Genomic DNA, 21,643 nt, shown 5'->3' with positions numbered 1-21,643 from the left:
GTATGATTTGCCTTTGCCCCTGTGATGTTGGGGTTAGGGGTGGGGTTTCGTTATTGGTTTTTTATGATAATCGTACGTTTTTACATGATTAACTTTGTACGAATTCATACTAATTAGCCAACTTTCCCAATTTCAAGCAAAGTGAGTTTTAAAGGTGCAGTGTGTAATTTTTAAAAGGATCTCTTGACAGAAATGCAAAATCAGGGGTGTATAAAGACCTTTTTATAATGACCCGTTATGTTTATATTATCTTAGAATGAAACGTTTTTATCTACATACACAGAGGGTCCCCTTACAATGAAGTCGCCATTTTGTGCCGCCATGTTTCTACAGAAGCCCTTAACGGACAAACTTTTTTTGCTAAGTTGTCTCCGTCAATTACATGTTTTTCCGATGGCGGCTACCGTAGCTTCTCTATGCGTTTCAAAAGCGAGGGGTGAGCAGTGGACTGAGCTGTTGGTTGCAATTCACAACCTTCCCACTAGATGCCGCTAAAATGTACACACTGCACCTTTAAGCAAATATATACTAGTAAAATACAATTTCTCTGTGGAGGAAATGAGTATGATTACTACCTCCGAAACTCTAAAGTTGTTTTCTAAAATATGTGCTGTCAGTCCATGTGATAAGCCCCGCCCAAGCTCCTGACGAAGGAGGTAGAGGAGCCCTTTTATTTTGTATCTCCTCTCATCAGCCACATTCATCTTGTTCAGACCACTTGCTCCAATCCATAAAACAGGCATTAATATGAAGCTATCATCCGGCTAAGAATTTTCATTTTAACTGACAAGGTGCCTCATTCATCATTGCTGGCGTCTCTATGTTCTCCCTGACTGCCGGTGAGCGGGAGAGATACAGACTCTGCCCAGAGCCACAGAACAAAAACCAGGCTATTCACCGTAGGCCTACAAAGAACAGACGTCCATCTCGAACCTGCTGTGGACATTCACAAATCCACATTTATTCGCGTTCAAAGAGCAGTCGTCCTTGTGTACACTTGGGATTTTTGGAGAGAGGAAAATGACGCCCTACAAGATCTTAGGGGTTTGGGATATACAGCACATCTGTAACATTATATTTCATATGTTAAGAATAAAGTAGGAATATATACTGTGCTATCTAAAACCATTTATGGCGCTTTTCCATTGCGTAGTACCCCACAGTTTAGGTCGGGTCAGCCCACCTCACTTTGGATTGGTTAGCTTTTCCATCGAGTTTAGTAACACTTCGGAGTGGGATGGATTACAGGCGTGTCTTTACATTTGTGCTGCCTACTGCTGTGACATCATACATCTGACAGCGTTGTTGTACATTCCCATACGTTCATTTATTTCTCAATCCGCCACAAAATAAAAATTGACCACCACAAACAAATGTTTGCACATCGCATTTATCACTACCTCTGTCTTACATGACAATTTCTGTACAAACATCTGTGGCGTCGGTCGACGCGCTCCGCTGAGCCTCATTTAAGCATTTATGCTGACGTGCTCGTCACGAATGTTCCGCCACAAACTGCAAGTCTGGAAACTGTTATGATGTTCTTGATTCTAAACCTGTGGATGTTTTCATCGCTAAAAGGAAGTTTGGGAACTTACAGCAAAGCACAGATGACAACATGTTTGCTCGAGACAGCGCAAGCTAGCATGAAGGTAAAGCTAATCTTTTACATTATAGCGATGACGCTGGTTGTGACCATTCTCTAAGACCAATCAGTGATCTACAGTGTTTTCGCTTCACGATTTGGTATCAGCTCGGCTCGCTTGGAACCCTAACCGAGGTGGTACTAAAAAAAGTATCGGGTACTACGTACTTCACACAGTGGAAAAGCCCCGAAAAGTAAGCTGACCCGACCCAAACAGTGCAGAACTATGAATTGGAAAGCGCCATTACATTTATACATTTGGCAGACAATAAGTTAAAGTGTAAAACGAAAGCAATAATTAAATATGAGATCTGTCACTCAAAATTATAAATGAAAAACATATGACATAAAAATCTTGGTGTAGTACACTGTCCAATAAAATTAAGTTCACAAGCCTTTAAAATATCTACGCAAAAATAGGATGACGCTAACTGGCTACAGTTTCAATGCCGAACGTCTCTCCAAAAATTCGACTGCAAATTCTGAATATATTTATATTAATTTTGAAATTCAAACCCATGCGCAATAAATCTGGTCATTCCCGTATGGGATTGAAGACCCTTAGTTACCCTTATGTCCTGTATAGGGGTGTAAATCGGACATTTCGGATCGATACAATATGATATGGAATTTCTCATCCAGCGATACGATGTTAGAAGATACTTTCGCGGTTCTGTAATACAGTTTCGGCTTGATTCAGGGGTAAAACGATCAATTTATCGATACTAAGCCAGCGTCTGACAAGAGAGGTTTTTTTGTATGTGTCTTTTTGCTGCTACCATCGTTTTGTTGTTGCATCGCAATCTGACAGTATTGTCAGTAAACGAAAATGCGTGGGGTGTATTGTTACGCCCCTAATCCTCTATAGCAAACCTTGTGGCAATGCTGAGAATTATGACATAATTTAAGTCCGTATGAAATTTGATATTAAATGCGTTTAAATCAGAGAAAAATGAAATATTAACCATCCTGCCAAACTTGAATGAACAAAAAACACCAAATAAATATAAGTTATCAAAATCTTGGAAAACACTGGGGGCGTGTCTGCTCTCAGTGCTGAAACTACACCCACTCCCGGGAAAGCTCCCGGTCTCTCTTAACTTTTAAATACTGCTACAACCTGATTGGATGCTCCGATTGTGTTAGGGGCGGGGCCTGCTCGGTGGCTCCAGTTCGTCATAAGCCCCGCCCAAATAATCCTGAACACAGAAATGTGCTCTGCACAATCCTACATTAAAATAATTTGTCTTTTTGCAGTGTTTTTAAAGTCTTTAAGATGCCCTTAGTGCTCTTACACACCAAAGCAATCGCGGATCCATCACCAATCCTGTCTTGTGAGAATATACGAGCTACTTTCCGTCAATGAAGTGAGATGTAATTCCAACAGACAGCCTCTTTCCACACAATAAATACGCTATGGAAAGGCTATTACTGTATTTGTCAGAGAGCTCATTAATGCATTCACATCAGAGAAGGACAATGTATGCACGCGCTAGGGTTAAACCGCACGCAGCCAAGACAAAGCGGGTCGAAGGAAAGCAAAATGTTTTAAACGTCTGAAAACGCTCTCAACTGAACATTAGCACGAGCAGAAGGCCGTGCGGGAGAAAAAAGATCCACTTTAATGAGCATCACAACTTTACAAAAATCTTCTCTGTTTCCATTCCTGGCAATTTTGCCAATTTCATACTAAACAGGCATAGAGCGATATCCTCTGACAGCATCGCCTTGATATGGTAAACAGCCTGGCTTTGAAGTAAAGCTCCAGATTATACAATTCTGAAGTGAGATTTGTAAGATTATTCTTGTTATATCTAACTATGCAGCTCATGGAAAATAAATACATTTGCAGCATGAAAAATTATTTACAAGCCATCAGAGAAAGAAAGGGAAACGTTTCCCCCTTTGCTTGGCTGGGGTTCACAAGGCTGGGCTATGATATTGCTAAAATATTTAGGATGAATACCGGGCACGTATGCCAGCGGAATAGCGGGACTTCCTGTGGAATGTGTCTGAGCACATACAGCGTGCCAACTTTCACAATAACCCCCCCCTCCATCCCGCTCGCCCAGAAACTCCCCCCGCTCGCAACAGATGCTGCGTTCAGCTGGGGTGCGACACAGTAACGGTCCAAATATTGACACACAGCTCCGTCCCCCACTGATTTCTTTTAACTCTTCTCCATGTGGCGGCGATGCATCGCTCCGCACTGCGCTGCTGATGCAAAAGCAAACGATAAACTTTTTGTAGTACTTCTAACACCTTTTAAAAATCTTAAACTGTTCACTTTTTACACTACTGCTGTTGAAATAGTTTTTAAATAGACTATAAAACAACATCTGTGTCTGAATTTATTGGCTTGTGAATATGGTGGTTCAAGGGGAGATGAAAAAGAAGCTCCTCAACTAAATGATGTTTGTTTTGGTGCAAAAACTCTTGAATGACTTTATAAATTCACTCGAAAAAAGCAGGAAAAGCTTTGCAAACAAATTGCAAAAGCCTGACAGCCCTCGCAGTGAACATAAACATTTGTACACGAGTAGCATCCGGTCTGGCCACACATCCTCTCCTCGTAGACACAGCTAATGGGAGTTCATTCATTTTTTGAGGCACAACGGCGTTTCGGAGGTCCGTTTGCTTTAAAGAATGCTCTGTGGGGATTTCTCCCATGGGTTTAAGTGGGAACTGAAAGGGTAAATGATGACTGCTGGGCGAGACACACATCTGACAAAGAGAGAGAGAGAGAGAGAGAGAGAGTTCAGAGGAAGACGTTCAGCGCACACACTGCAAGCGGACCCCTCAGATCTCTCTCTCTCTCTCTCTCTCTCTCTCTCTCTCTCTCTCTCTCTCTCTCTCTCTCTCTCTCTCTCTCTCTCTCTCTCACCACCTGATCCGTCAATGCCTGTCATCTTGACATTAAGCTCTTTGGTCCATAAATGGTTTAGTTTCTCAGCTCCACATTAATGCAGTTAAAATGTTTAAAACTATTAATCCGTCGGGAAACAACTTTTTTTCCTATAATGTATGCATTATTAAAACCAAGAATTAAAAATTTAAATAATTACAAATGTCTAATTTATTTACTAAAGCAAACAAGCGGATTATTATTGCCAGATGGCTTCTATTCACGCTTTGCATCTTTTATCATAAAACAGTGCTTTGATATCAAAGCTAAATCCTTTGACCTTTATAACGATGAATAGTTTGTGAAGATTAATACTGTTAATGAACAACAAAATACATCAAAACAAACACCAGAATAAACATAAAAGTTTGTAAACAAAATACGTCAGGACCACCTTTGCGAGAATTAAATTTTTAAGGGAAAAAGCTTGCTGTTAGCCAAATCCAGCAACCGATCTGCCTTTCTTATGAGCACATTGTGGTTGGACCAAGATCACGATCTGTATAAATCTCCAGTTTTCCCAATTCATATCAACTCCTCTCCAGATCTAACCACTAAAATCCAACTCCATCACAATTTAACATCTCATCTTGCATTATGTGTTTATTTTCTAGAGCAAACTTGCCAGAAGAAACCTTTTACATATTCAATAACCCAGCTGAGAACATTTACAATCTAAACATCATGATGGAAAATGACTTAGACATCGAATCTGATTTTGTGGTCTTTAAACAACTACTGTGGTTAAAAGCAATGGGAGAAAAGCTCACCTGCATGTATCAGTCGCCAAGAATAAAATAACATCAACAACTCCAAACTAAATTTTTACCGCAGACGAATAAACAGACCGAAGAAGTGGAGTTTATTTCTCGGTATTATAGCTGATAAAAGTATTTAGTCCTGGATTCAAGAGCAGAATATAAGTGACAGACATCCAGTCTTCCAGAAAATTCGACATCTCAGCATATTTAAATCACGTCATTGCTTACAAAGCAATACAGTTTTTTCCCCGTTTTTCCCGAAAGTCTTTAGAATGTATTTAAATGAGAGATTTAGTTAATGAGTTTGGGCAAAGTGTGGAACAGTCTTTTAAGAATTATCATTCTCATTAATTTTCAGAATTACTCACTGTGTTGTGATAGCTGTCATGGACTTTAGACTTCAATTAACTAAATACTGAGACCATATATGTATATACATGCATACTGTCAAGTGTGATTCGCATGCATGCACATCTGCACCTGCACCAACGTGCATGCATGCATGCATTTTATTCTACTGTGTAATAAATATGCACATGAACAAAATCTGTGCTCCGATATCTTTGCATCACAATGCAACATGTAAAGCTGTCGTCATGATGAAGATTATCCACAATACAATTTTTGGTTTCACAATTGTCAACTGTTTTCTATGATTTGGACCTGAGGAGTGTCCACATCACACCCATAAGTGTTTCATTATTCCTGTATCAGGCCACAGTTCTTGTGAAGCAGGAACAATTAACCCGGCCTTCAGCGTGATTGATATAGGCTTAGCTTTCAATTTGTTCCACTACACAGATCATGAAATTCGCAATGTGCCCATCCTTATTGACCTAGACTTTCAAACACACAGGGCCACAATGAGATGAAAAGAATTGAAAAGAAGAGAGCCGTAGAGCCATGAAATAACACGGGAGGAAAAAATCTGCACTGACCTCACAAAACCTCAACTATTTCAAGTACACTTTCAGGAAAGTTGTTTTCTGTTCAGGTAAAAACTATCCTATACGTTTCTGCTCTTCGAGTACTGTCTGAAAGTCACACAAGTACTCTTTAGGTGTCCGCATACACGGTCGAGTTGTAAATATGGCTCACTTGTTCCAAATTACATTTCTATCGCTCTTGCTGAAATAAATCCTTCAAACGTGAAGCACTGAGCTTAGTTTGTGAATCATGAAACAAAAATGCTTGTTTGGATAGATGGATGGGCTTGATAGATAGATAGATAGATAGATAGATAGATAGATAGATAGATAGATAGATAGATAGATAGATAGATAGATAGATAGATAGATAGATAGATAGATAGATAGATAGATAGATAGATAGATAGATAGATAGATAGATAGATAGATAGATCGGTAAAGTCTGTGAGTGTTTACTGTAGCTGATGGCTCTTGTGCTGCATCAATAAGCAATCTGACCTTTTCCCACAGTTTGGGACTGAAACTGCGTTATTCTTCGCCTGCCAGGATTCGGAGCTAATTTTAGCCTTTCCCTGTCGAAAGAAATACTGCTACTCAATTACAAGCCACACGGTCCCAGGCAGATATATTATCAATTCAAAAGTTTGGCTTTGGTACGTGTAAGCACAGGAAGAGGCAGGAGGCAGAGAAGTGCCTGACACAGCGTCCCGTGGTGCTGCTATAGACGAGTGTAGCCGGTGATAAGCCTGGGAAAACCACGACACAAAAGCGCTCGGTAAATCCCCGCGCAGAGGGCTTCTTTAGGTGACGACATGCGTAAGGAATGCTATAGAGAAAATACCTCAGCGTGCTGTAGCTCTTTTGTGAGGCGTGGTGATGGGGGCTTACCTCCGTTTATAGCCAAATAGCCGCAATGACATTTGGTTATTAAAGTGACAGGTGGGTTATCGAGCATACGCGACGCTAAATTTATTTATCGGGGATCTGGAGCGGGTATCACGGTCATGCGGAGTTAATCGGGCAATATCTTCAAGCTCCTGTTCTGCAAAACTGGAATAATCGAATGTAATTTCAGACGCAAAACTTGGGATTGCCTGCAAGGGCGTGCAGGTGCAGACTGTTGCTTAATAAAGAGGAAAATGATTGGGATTAATTCTTGCTACCTTTAATAGCAATTTAACTTACGTAATGTGACACATCCAAATGAAATTAAATATATGTACCGTCAGTGTTGGGTAAGTTACTCAAAAAAAGTAATTAATTACTAGTTACTTATTACATCTTCAATCATGTAATTGTATTACTGTACAAATTACTCTCCCTAAAAAGTATTTAATTACTTATTCCTAATTACTATTAAATCCTATTTAGTAAATGATACAAAGATTGAAATGGCTTGAGGCTTGAAATGGCTGGAATTAATCATATAAAAGAACATAAATTATTTAAGGTCCAATTCTTTCTATTAACTAACTATTAACTACTTTTGCCTCAATATACTCCTAAGTAGTGGTCGACCAATATGGGTTTTTATGGCCGATTTTAGAAAAGCTATGTGGCCGATTGGTCGATATCAGGATGATATAACACAAATGTTATTACAGTAAATAAGAGACAAACAGAAAATTGGTGAAAGTAAAAATACATTTGTTATGCATAACATTTATAAATATACTTTTTAAAGTAAAAAACATATTTACAACACATAATTAATGTTGATCTGACATCTCACGATACTGTTTGAATGAGTGTGTTTAAGGAATAGTTCACCCAAAAATGCAAATATTTTGGAAGATATTTTGAGAAATGTTTGTAACCAAACCGTTCGTGGACCCCATTTACTTTGATGGTAGGAATAAAGAATACTATGGAAGTAAATGGGGTCCATGAATGGTTTGCTTACAAACATTTCTCAAAATATCTTCGTTTGTGTTCATCAAAACAACGACATTTATACAGGTTTGTAACAACATGAGAGCGAGTAAATGATGACAGAATTTTCATTTTTGGGTGAACTATCCCCTAAACGTGTGTGGTGTCACAACATAACGTCATATTAAAAAGTGAATAATGATTGTTCATTTTACTGTCTGTCAGACTTTGAAGGACATTGAGTGTCTTTTTTATTACAAACATCAAATTTAAGTAGTAGAGAAATTTACTGGCCGATTGAAAAAATGTATCGATGCCGATAATAAAAAAAGGCCAAATATCGGCCGATATATCGGCCTCTGCAATAAGTAAGTACTGCTTATTAATACTTAGTAAAGTAGTTGTTAAGTTTAAGTATTGGTAGGAATTGGGTAGGATTGATGTAGAATAAGGTTTTGCAGAATCAGGCATTAATATGTGCTTTTTAAGTAATTCATGTTGATCTGACATAATTAATGTTGATTTGACATCTCATGATACTGTTTGAATAAGTGTGTTAAAGGGATAGGTCACCCAAAAATGCAAATATTTTGGAAGATATTTTGAGAAATGTTTGTAACCAAACCGTTTGTAGACCCCATTTACCTTGATCGTAGGAATAAAGAATACTATGGAAGTAAATGGGGTCCATAAACGGTTTGGTTACAAACATTTCTCAAAATATCTTTCTTTGTGTTCATCAACACAACGACATTTATACAGGTTTGTAACAACATGAGAGCGAGTAAATGATGACAGAATTTTCATTTTTGGGTGAACTATCCCTTTAAATGTGTGTGGTGTGTGTCACAACATAACGTCATATTAAAAAAGTGAATAATGATTGGTCATTTTACTGTCTGGCAGACTTTGGCTTTACATTGAAGGACACTGAGTGTCTTTTTTATTACAAACATCAAATATATCATCCGATTGAAAAAATGTATCGATGCCGATAATAAAAAAGGCCAAATATCGGCCGATATATCGGCCTGTGCAATAAGTAAGTACTGCTTATTAATACTTAGTAAAGTAGTTGTTAAGTTTAAGTATTGGTAGAAATTGGGTAGGATTGATGTAGAATAAGGTTTTGCAGAATCATGCATTAATATGTGCTTTTTAAGTAATATTAAATATCAAAATAATATTAATGCTAACCAACCAGTGAGAATTGGAAACCACACTAGAGTGTTAACATTATTCTTATTAAAGGCGGGGTGCATGATCTCTGAAAGCCAATGTTGATATCTGAAATCACCTAAACAAACATGTCCCTACCCCAAATAGACCCTTATTTGATAGACCCGCCCCACATATACGCAACCCAGGCAATGATGTTGGTTAGTAGCCACGCCCCTTACAGCTGATTGGTTACAAGTGTGTTTTGGTAGTCGGCCCGACTCCCTCTTCCAAAGTGTTTTTCAAAAATCATGCACCCTGCCTTTAACTCACCAACATATTTAAAGTGAGAAGGATAAATAAAAAACATGCATTTTAACTTTAGATTTTGATGATAAATCCATTATTGTATTATATATAATTGTTCTACACTCCATACACAGTGTTTAGTTCAATAACATCAGAATAACTGTAATTCAATTATTGGTAAAATAAAAGTAATCCCATACTTTACTTTTTCAAAGAAAAGGTAATAAAATCACAGTAACTAATTACTTACTAACTAGTAATTACACCTAACACTGTGTATAGTACACAGTCTGTCCATTTCTGTTCGTATTCTAATAAAAAGACGCCGAAATAATTATATATGCTTGCTATACGATTGCAAAAACAACAAAACTAATGGTGGCCTATAGGCATTTGCACAGTACTACATTTACACAAATAAAAAGTAAGCGGCAATATTTTCAAAACAATGTGATTTAAAAATGCCAAACACACATCTCTGTACTCACTCTTATCTATACGTCCTTCACCGTTAATCAGTTCAAATTATGCATTGAACGTGTACACGTACACAGAAAGTCCTGGAGAGTTTGTTAGGGCTTCAGAAGTGCTGTTACAACACCGGGGATGGTGGTGGGAGTAAAGGGCAATGCTTGCTGCTAGCATTCGATGATCGTAACACAGCCGAACCAAAGAAGCAGATGGGAGTCAAGCAGGCAGAACATCTGTCTTCAGAGCCAAAAACTAAATGAAGGTCTTAAAACCACTGCGGACATCAAACCGCATCTCAACACAGCCGCAAACCATAACAAAACCTGTGACGTTCACAAGCAAGAAACGTAGCTGTCTAACGCACGTTCAGCTCTGGCCTTTTCTTTCTGCCATGAAACTAAAGTATTGTGTGACATGCTCTGATCTTCCAAAAGTCCATGAGCAAAAGTAAAAATTCACATGCAAAAAGGATAAATGTGTTTTGCATTGAACATTAGATTTGAAGATCATTTCCATTCAGGCTTCATGTTTAATGTAAAATGTAGGTCCTAAAGCTCTTATAGAATTTATAAACCCACCCTTCCATCACTTATTCATTATTTCTATCAACATGACCTACCAAACATATACTGATACCTCCATAAAGGTAGCGGCCACGCGCTCAGATGTGTTTGTATCACACGGTGAGCCGTGCACTAATGCGGTCCGGCAGCACGATTACCTTTGCGGGATGCATCTTCATGTCTCTCTCCGCTCTGACCTTCACAATAACAGAGACGAGTGGCGGATGGCGAGAGCCGCAGTAATCACTGCACAACACGCCGAGCCGCAGCCACAGATGGGGGCTGGAAATCCCTCTTAATTGTGATAAATACACATCAGAATTGCTTATTTGCCTCCACGGCCGATGCTGGCGAATCAATGGGTGGAATTTCTGCATCTTTTGTGTGATGGTATAGCACGGCTTTGGCCGTCTGCCTTTCCAGCTATCCGAGTATATCAACCGTAAACACAGTCTGCATGTCACATCACATGAAATAAAAATCAGACACATTGTGCACTGACACTCTTGAGCCGTTCGGTTTTGCCAGACATAATCTTGGAAAAGGTTGAAACTATCATTTGTAATAATCACACATCAAAAGATTATTGTAATGGATGGCTTCACGCCGAAATGTGATTTCATTAACAGCCAGAGCAATTTTGCAAAGAGAGAAAAGATACAAATGGGTAGTTTTTGGAAAAGCCGCAGGGTTTGACACGCGATCCATCACCCTTAATTATTGTTGCTAATTATTTTAAAATTATTATACTTGCTCAATATTAATTACGGCTATGTTAAAAATGTATTTGTCACACGTCACGATTGTTTCAAATGCTAGTGAACAGGTGGAAAAAAGAATGATGAGTGGTTAGTTACTTTCCCTAATATACTATTGAAGAAAACGGCATGCATCAACCTATACAAGTGTTATCGTACCTGTTGATATGCCAGTTATGATACAGTATGTGCAAAAGAAACCAGACAGACCGCACTTAATGGCCTATCTAACCAAAAAAACAACACGTATCTCACAATCCTACAGCTCTGACGTACAGAGCTACGCCAGTACTGCACCAGCAAATAGAACAATTTAGCACCTTTGTTTGCTCTCAGCGAGGGGGGAACACATTGCTTTTCACAACACAAAGCCAACTTTGTGTTTAGCGTTGTGTCTAAATTCATGCCAACCAATCTCTCCCTCTTCAATTCCCGTCCAACTCCTTTGGAAGTGCACAATCCTTAGATCCCAACACTTACCACAGCAGGCACAGGCGCTGGTAAACAGCACGGCATTAAAAAATAAACTCTCCACCTTTTTCCCAAGAATTTCGGTTCCGGTATTATTCGGTTTGACTCTCAAGTGGAGCCAAATACTGAATCGCGGTGCAATTTAGCCCTTCAGGATGCTGGTCGGAAACAGGTGATAAAGGGAGGCACTCGTGCGCCGGCTATGAAGTTTCCCCCCTTCAAAATTAATTCCATCTTCAAGATTCCTATCTGGGCAATATGCTCGGAATGGCACACGAATACGCTCCCGCCAGAAAGATTACTGCAGACTGACTTAGCATAAACATCTCCTGCTGTTATGACTGGCAGGGGGTTGAATATAATTCGAACGTTGTGGCCTGTTTAGAGGTGGGTGCATTATTGTAATCTGCACAATTTGAGTGATTTATAAAATAATAATGCTCGGTGAGAGATTGTGTCAAGCTTGCTAATGACAGCCATTCACAGTCCAGTCATGCACACGGTTTCCCAGCGTTGCACACTTACAGTATATGAAGCGGGCCGTGTTTACATTGTAAAATGTCACAGGCTCCACGGCTGATATTTTGTACACACACTGCAGGTGAATTATTGCGTACAATTTAACATTAGTTCAACAAGCTGAATGCTTTACACGGTGATGTGTAAATCAGTGCTGCCTAATTTAATGCTTCACCCAAGAAAATCTGAGCAGTAGGTATTACTGGTGGTTCACACATAATTTCTTGCAGAAGAAAAAAAACAACATATGCAAATAAAATGCTTTCAATAACTGAGAGTAATAAAATAGCATGCATCTGAATAGTGCATATAGTACACTATGAAGAAACCAATATTAAAGTAATTTAATAACAGCTAATGAAATGTATGCACAACCAGACACCTAAGCTTAAGAGACAATAAACCTGCCCACATGTACCTGTAAACAGTCTCGTGCTACAGTAGTAACAGGTGAATAAATAACTGATCATGTCAGTACTGCAGATGAATTTAGTGCACGCGTTACTGGAATCATCTAAAGGTTGTGATCTGACACAACACACACGCGTCCATTTAAACTTCATCACAGCGCTGTCTGCTGTAGTACATTTCACAGCAATAAACTGTGTGTTTTACTCCACCTGGCCTAGAGCCGCGAGACGGAATGCGCAACGGATACAAACAGATACAATGTTGCAACGACAGCGCGTTCAAAAATTCACACATTTCCCGCGAAACCCGTCAACAGAGCTGCACAACGCCTTCAGTCCACGGTCATGTCCTCTGCAAACACACACACACACACATACACAACACAAACACAAGTACACACGCACGCCTTCTCTCACAGCGTCTGTACCTGTTACCCGACCCCTCGAACCCGTTCCCGCGCAAAGGGTAAACTTTGCACATCTCTGTCCAAAAAACGCACACCGGCGTCCACAGAAACATAACAAACCAAGCGTTTACCGTTCTCGTCTCGAAGGGTCTTGCTGAATGCTGGGCTTGGTGGGCGCCATCTTCCTGCAATTATTTGATTTCTTACTTTTTCCCTTCAGATATCAGGCGACGCGCGGTTGACGGCGGAACCGGGCGGATTTAAACAACGCCATCGGTTTCACCGGCTCGCTCGTGTCTCTGTGCTTTCACGCGCGTGTAGACGGGAGCGAAGACGCGCCGACGCTGAGATCCGAAGGCATGCCAGGAAAAGTGAGTGGAGACCCGGGGAGGCTCGTGCGATCCGGCTGCTGTTCGCGCGCAACGCGGGGGTTTCTCGGTGGATCGGGGTTCAGAAATCAGTGCAGCAGTGAGGCGTTTACGGCCAGATGTGCCCCTCGATCACAGCGCGCTCCGAAGCCCATTTTTCTCGCAATGTTTGTCCGCATTTTCCAGCTTTTTTCCTGCTTCTCTCTCCCTCTCTCTCCTGCCGGCGCAACAACGCCACTCAGTTGTAGTTGGAAATAGTTTGAGTTTATTGGGAATATACAGGTTGTTGCAAAGATTTGCACTTTCGTGAATTAAAGTGCATCAACTTAATCATCTGTATGGTTTTGTCAAGCTTTGATCATTTGTTTGTAAGTGTGGCATTAACAGTGATTTGTTTACACATGTTGAATGACTGACAGGTGTCAAAATAAACGTAGACGTCTAATTGCATCTCCAGACGCAAGCTGAACTCTTAACCTAATTTTTAGATGGACTATTATGTGCTTTATAGCCCACTTGGGGGGTGTCTTAACTTGCTTTATCTTGATGTCAAAATAAATGACTTTTTTTGTCAAAGCATCAAGACAGTTAAAAATACATCCGATCATGCAGTTCCAGTGGAATATGAAGAAATTTTATAAGGCGTAAACATGGATATATCATAGTCAAAAGTATGAGAGATTAAAATGATCACCATCATTAATATACACATTACAGTAAATATATTAGTTTTTGTGTTTAGCTTTACCATAATGTGTCTATGTTGGTACTAAATCAAAATCTGTCTTGACTAACAAAGGCCTGTTTCTAACTGTGCATTAGAACCTGTGACCTGTCAAGGTCACGATCTGACAAATGCGCCATTTAATGTCCTGTTCATTCTTTTGTGTTGTAAATAGACTTGGTCAATTTATTCTGACATCATATATAACAATGTGTCCAAATGATCAATTTAATCTATTGGTATATTAACAATCAGACTTAACGTTCACATTCATTAAAAAAGTAATGTTGTTGTTATATACAGTATGTTTGTAAAACAAATATATATTTATAATAAAGCCTATATGTACTAAGTCAATAACGATTTTGAAATAAAATTTAGTCTGTTTATTAGTTTGTCAAATCCTAAACACACCAGGTGTGCATATTGGTGTTTTTGGGGTAGAGACGGTTGAAGTTATACTATAACTTAACTATAAACTATAACTTAATGTTGTTGTTGTTTTAAAACAAAGGCTAATATTTACTAATCTATTTAAAACTATTAGCCTCTTAATTATTTTTAACCATTATTGTCCTTTGAGTTAAATTGCGCTACTTAACATCTTTCTAAATGAATCGTTCAGATTCAGATTGTTCTGAATGCCGAGCTTGTATATACAGTAGATTAAAATACGCGAAGTTTACGAAAATGAAATGTTGGTATTAATCACAATCGCCTTGACTATTTAATATTATGGTCGAAAAGATCATACAGTAGTCTACATATATGACACATTTGATTGCAATACAATAAACGCATTATATATGATATAATTTCTCTTTACACGTGTGCGTGTGTTGGATGTGTTCCGGAATTTGACAGCTAAGTTAAACTTCCCAGTTTTCCATGAAACTCAATGAAATAATGATATTATAAGAGCTGGTATACCAGCAACCTCCAGAGAAGTCCAAAATGTTTTATAAATGCATGCTTTCTCCAAATATGAAATGCATTTTACGAATGTCTCCATTAGTACGCGAATAAACAACTACAACACGTTTCAGTCAACATACCTTTGTTGGTAAGGGGTCAACCCTTGGACGTTTTGCGGGTTCCCGTTTGTAGCTCCCGGGACTCTGGACGCAGCCGGCATCCCTCCACCGGCTCCCGCACCTGCCGCCGCCGTCACCTGAACACTGAAATCCGGGAAGATCCTGATCATCCCCGAGCGCGCACCGCGATGCTGCACCAGCAGAGTGTGTGTGTGGATATCTGCGACAAGAGCCTTCCCTCCGGTCCGACAAATCACAGCAGCACAATCCCATGAGTGATAGAAACAAGCTCATGAGCCATTCTGCGTCTTGATTTCTGGTAACTAAGGAGAGAGCTGGCGATTTTAGATGATTTGTGACGATGGCACTGATGGTGATGCTCGCAGCCTCTTTGCGCGTCCCGTGCGCTTTTACGCGTAAAAGTTTCTGTTGGACCAATGATTTTCCAGATTGCTCGGAGCTTATCTTACGTTGCTTATCTTACTCCCTCAAAACTTATTTCATATTGGTCTTCAATATATATATGAATGCTCTTATTGTATCTATTACCGTAGGCTATCCGAAATGTGTCGAATATTCTGTATTAGAATGAATCAGGGTCCAACTCCAACAGTCGAGATTACGATGGCACTTACCCGAAAAAGTGAGAAACTAACTTCTCATACAATCCTAATTCATGATCCAGTTATTAACTTTATATGCACTATACAGTTAGAAACTTTACATAGTTAGAATAGAAATGAAAAATTGCAGTACTTTAGTGTAAAGGAATTTATGCATCAGTAAAAAGCAACAACTACTGATTGAGATGAGAAACAGCTGTCGATTCCGAGTGTGGTTTAGGAAACAGATCTAAGTACGCAAGGAAAGTCCAGTGCATGATGTGATCTGCTCGCCTCCTACTGTTGTGATGCTGATGTGCTACTGCTCTCAGTTTCAGCTATAAGCTTCTTCTTGTATAGGTGTTGATGCTGCAGAGGTCAGAAGCTGTGAGTGATGCTGTCAGGATGAATGGAAAGGTGCACAGCTGATGGGATGTTTGCTGTGTGCATTCTCCTGCTGTGTTGTGTTGCCCTGCTGTGTGTGGCAATGCCATCCCTAGAGCGCGTGTGAGAAGATGAACTCGGCCGCTCGTGCGGCTGATTAACGGCGCGCGCCGCCGCTGCGCAGCCAATCGGACGCTCGCACGGGAGCGCGCAGCGGATACCGCAGCTCTTAACCCTTTATGAACCGAACAGATTTTAATCCTCCAAGATTCAAGCAAGTTAGGTTATCAACATCAGATGAGATTCAAGAACGTTTATTGATACATAAATACGCACTGATAAAATGTGCTGTAGTTATGCAGCTGTTTGTCAGTAACTTACTGTAGAGTTCAATTTATTTTATGTACTGGCAATCATTTTAAACGAACATCCCAGAATGCTTTGCATGAGGCTGTTATTTCATTTTATTCTTTAAAGATAAAAACTTGCTAATGTCCAATGTTCATTCAACCCTGAACAAACTGCTGCCAGTAAACAACATACATTTATTTCTAAGTTACTGGCAAACAGCTGCCAGGTATATTTCTACAGAAATGTTTTAAAGTGCCTTAAAGGGGAGCCCTGCTGAAAAAAAATAAAAATAAAACCATTACAGAAAATTCTAATGGTTTCCATTAAAATGCCAATAGGAACCATTAGCTTTTACCATTAAAACCACTACACTGTAGTGTGTTTTGGGCCATATTTCATTAGAACGAAATACATAGAACCAATACATACCATCAGAGACCAACAAAGACCAATACACTGTATTGTGTTTTGGGCCATATTAGAACCAATAAAATTCCCAATAAAACCAATAGAATTTCTGTGATGGTGTCCATTGTTTTTTTAGCAGGAGATTCCACAAGACTTTTTTAAGATGTCACATAAATCTTTGGTGTCCCCAGAGTACATATGTGAAGTTCTAGCTCAAAATACCATATAGGTAATTTATTAAAATGTGCTGTTTTTGGGTGTGCCCTTTAAAATGCAAATGAGCTGATCTCTGCACTAAATTGGAGTGTCCTGGTTTGATAGTGCAGATTAAGGAGCGGTATTATCCCTTTCTGACATCACAAGGGGAGCCAAATTTCAATGACTTATTTTTTATCTTTTTCAAATTTTCTAGGTTGAAGCAATAGAGACCCAATTAAAGCACTTAGCGATCGTATAACGAATTCCTGTTTTCGTGTGATTATCATGTATTGGTTACTCAACTGTTTTGTCCTATTTCTTGCCATTGTCGCTTCGGTTTAGGGTTAGTTTTACATAAAATGACATCCCTACCCAAACCCAACTCTAACCCTAACGCCAGGCGACATATTAAAAAAAAAATCAGAAAAAGTAAACCAATATATAAAGTGTCATTCTAATGCAAGCACCAAATCTAACCTAAACCGAAGCGACAATGGTTTAAAAATAGGAATAAGCAGTTGAGTAACCAATACGTGATAATCACACGAAAACAGGAATAATATCACGCAAAAAGAATAAAAAAATTACGTGACTATATCACGAAACCTCGTGAGACTGGGTAGGTGCTTCATGATATGTTTCCTTTAAAAATAATTTGAGCACCTCATTTTTAATTGTACACTTTTGGTTTCTTAAATTTCATTGCATCACAATCATAAAAATTATTGTGTGTCAATGCCATATAAGAACCATTTTGAGCAAAAAATAACCTTTAACATTTGAAGAACCTATTAATTTCGATAAAATGTATGAAGTCAAATCCACATGTGCATGTCAGAAAATGGATTTAGTTCATTACATTAACTATTGAAATGGTCTACCAAAGTTTGACACCTAAGTTTAATTAAATACCTCAAAGGTACCATGCTTTTAAAGCTATGGTTGCATTTAAGGTGCACAATATAACATGTGTTCATGTTTCCTGTGTGAAAAAAAAATGAAGTATTATCTCGTGTTTTAAAAAAAATTGTCACAAAAATGGTCCCAAGCTGTCACTCCGGGGCGGTACCCTTTAAAAAGGTCCTAATATGTACCATTTAGGTAGAAATACATTTGGTACCCATTAGGTACTAATATGCACTCTTTAAGTGTAAATGTGTAAAGGGAACCACCCCAGTGACAGTTTTTTTTCTGACAGTGTATGCAAACCAAAACCATGTAGTACTGAGAGAACTCCAGGAACAGTTTTATTTACTTACAGTATGTGTACATAAGAGCGAACTCACTGCAAACAAAATAATGTTGACTGAGCTTTGAGTGTCTCCTGCTCAATTTCATGTTTGTGAGATGGAAAATTAAGCACTGTACACAAGACAAGACGCGAGAAAAGATGGAAAAATGAAATAAAGGCTCCAGAGAAACGCAGAACATTTCCTGCTGATTTAATTGTGCGCTGTTGTTTGTGAGTTGCTCCTCATCGACTCTTCTGTTCTTGAACTGTCATTGTTGTGAAAGTGATTGAGTGTTAACCAATAAAATATTCAGAAATGCAAATATTGAGCTGCATCCACATCAACACCCATGAATCTTCTACTGTAGCTCACTTGTCTTTTGATAAACCACAGACGGCTATCTGTTCACCGTATATGAGTATAGCTTTTTTGGCATTTTATCAAAGCTTGGCACTCTTTTAATGATCTCGCTAACCTCTAAAATCTGCAAGGAGTCCTTGAAATCAAAAACATCAGATATCTTTCAAGAAAAACTAGCAGATTTGTAATTGTCAAAGCTCAAATTTAGCAGCCTTGGGATATGGGATACATTATTGCATTTGTACAGAATGGCAAAATGTTATTACTCAGTGAGGTTATTCACTTTGTCTCAGATGTTATTCTTGAAGGTTAATTTATAAAAGACAAAAACAAGACAATTCTTGGCATACAGTAAGAGCTGATAAATGCAGATCACAGGTGAGATCCGGTAATTTGGCAAAATGTAATGTATTTGTGTCTCAGGAAAATAACATGAAAAGCAAGAAACTTCATTAACTTTCATTTAAAGGGGACATACCATTAAAATTTGACTTTTTCCATGTTTAACTCATTCACCGCCAGCCTATTTGAGAAAAGTTGCCCACCCGCATTTTTGTGATTTTAACAAAAGTTTCACAAAATTCCTTGCAGGAAAAATTATCTTCTATAAATATATAAACATACAAATATATCAAACTAAAGAACACACCCTCTGCTTTCAAACAAACAATAAACAAACAAACAAACAAACAAAATGGGGAAAAAACGTTTCATTATATATTTACTTTTTACACTTAATGTAACCACTGAAATATGGATATTTCTCTTTAAAAATACAACATTTTGAGCAAAAAGCTTAAAAAATTGCGTTTTTGTAAAGGAATTAATGTTAGAGATCAGAGTTAAAATGACTATCAAACATAAAGGCAGTTAAAATAAATCATTAAATCTTTTTAACTTCCGTTTTTTATGAATTCGGTTTGGCTTTAATCTAGTGGATTAAAGCGGTATTACACTTTCACTTTGAAATTCGTCCAGAAAGGCATATTTATCAGTTAAATATGAACTCATAATTGACGAGATAACTCGTCAATGGCGGGGAAAGGGTTCAGTGCTATAATTGGGTCCCCAGTGCTTTTATCAACCTGGAAAATGTGAATAAGATCAATCCAGTAACTTAGTTTTGGTAAACCATTCTCTGCAAGCATGTGAAAAAATAGCTCATTGAAATTTGTCTCCCCTTGTGATGTCGGAGGGGGATGGTGTCGCCCCTTAGTCTGCACTATCCAACCACGCCACTGCCATTTAGTACAGATATCAGCTCATTTGCATGTTAAAGGACACACCCAAAAACAGCACATTTGTGCTCACACCTACATTTTAATATGTTATAATAAATTATCTGTGTGATATTTTGAGCTAAATCTTCGCATGTGTACTCTGGGGACACAAAGATTTATTTGACCTCTTAAAAAAGTCTTGTGAAGTGTCCCCTTTAAAACGAGTGTATGAGAAGCTGTTGAGCTAAGATATTCATCATGAAGCAGGTACATGCACGCGTGCGGTGTGCCAAAAAGACTCTGCTGTGTACAGTTTAAAGAGAAAACATTTTATTCGCTTTCTCCTTCGAAATGAAAAATACTCCCTTAGATTATCAGCCGACATGATTAAACGCCAATAAAGATGCACTCAGTGTTTCACATGGGACAGTAAATGGAAAAGCTCTCTAATAAAACAGCCTTAACAAACAAGACAGCAGAGAGCTCGGCTCTTCGTGGCCGTTTCTCTCTGATGGAATCAAATACATTGCACTGGAAGGTTTAAACCGACACTGCAGCTCCTAATACAATTAGATTAACGCTTTCTCCTGTTTACTTCCCTGGGTATTTGCAGTGGTCTGTATTGCATTTATTTGTCTACAGTGCTTCGCTAAACTACATAAGACAGATCCGGGGCAGCTCGAACCTCCCACATCACAGAGCTACGCGGGTGGTGCGCGCTCTCATGAGAAAGGCTTTGGCAATCGATATTATAGTCCTCTGCCAGGAGCACAGACTGTTGTTAAAAGACAATCTGGATTAGTAACAAACTACACTAGTTGCAAAGAAATGCAAAGTTTTTAAGTCGGCCAACTATATGCTCAGACATTGCTCATGGAGTTATGTTTATTTATTTGTGATCCTGCCTGTGAAATAATGATGGTATTGGGATCATCAAAGTTTGATTTCAATCATCAATTTCACTATAATTTCAATCTTTAACATGATATTATTTTCACAATGTTCTGAGATGGTTTTTTGTAGAAAACAGTAAAGCCAAATATGACTTTAACTGGGTTTTCACAGGGACAATGTAAAAAAAAGGTACAAAACTGTGTCTTTTCTGTTCGCTGGGGTGGTACCCTATGGTTCAGTTTTGTACCTTTAAAGGAATACTAAACATAAAACAAGGTTGTACCTTGTTACCCTGGTACATTACTGTACCTTAAAGGCAGGGTGCATGATCTCTGAAAGACAATGTTGACTTTTGAAATCACCTAAAAAAACACGCCCCTACCCCAATAAAATCTGGACCTTCTTTTGATAGACCCGCCCAACACATATGCAACCCAGGCAACGATGTTGGATAGTAGACACGCCCCTTATTGCTGATTGGCTCCAAGTGTGTTTTGGTAGTCGGTCCGACTCCCTTTTCCAAAGTGTTTTCAAAAATCATGCACACCGCCTTTAAGGATCTATTGTGTACCTTTAAAGGTACAGTTAAATATTTTGTACCTCTAAAATTATACTGGTACAAAATTGGTCCTTATGGTACACATTAGGTCCTTAGGGTATAATATTGTACCCCAAAAAGTACATTACAAT

General features: G+C 38.7%; 1 protein-coding gene across 5 annotated transcripts in view; it reads right to left on the bottom strand.

Moving 5' to 3' along the window:
* The window catches only part of npas3 (neuronal PAS domain protein 3), a 371,234-nt gene extending 354,810 nt beyond the window's left edge, over nt 1–16,424 (bottom strand). For 2 of the 5 annotated variants that reach the window (XM_055171385.2, XM_073869973.1), the window contains exon 1: nt 15,326–16,423. In XM_055171385.2, the coding sequence (XP_055027360.2) occupies nt 15,326–15,474 (149 nt within the window). In that variant the 5' untranslated portion in view covers nt 15,475–16,423. Of the gene's footprint in view, nt 1–13,309; nt 13,767–15,325 lie in introns of those variants that run through there. The other 3 variants (XM_073869975.1, XM_073869976.1, XM_073869974.1) reach the window with 2 other exon arrangements.
* Between the last annotated feature and the right edge of the window lie 5,219 nt (nt 16,425–21,643).

The sequence above is a fragment of the Misgurnus anguillicaudatus genome, chromosome 7 (assembly GCF_027580225.2).
Source record: "Misgurnus anguillicaudatus chromosome 7, ASM2758022v2, whole genome shotgun sequence".
Classification (NCBI taxonomy): Eukaryota; Metazoa; Chordata; class Actinopteri; order Cypriniformes; family Cobitidae; genus Misgurnus; species Misgurnus anguillicaudatus.
The sequence above is the reverse complement of the archived record's forward strand: the minus strand, read 5'-3'. Positions and strand labels throughout refer to the sequence as shown.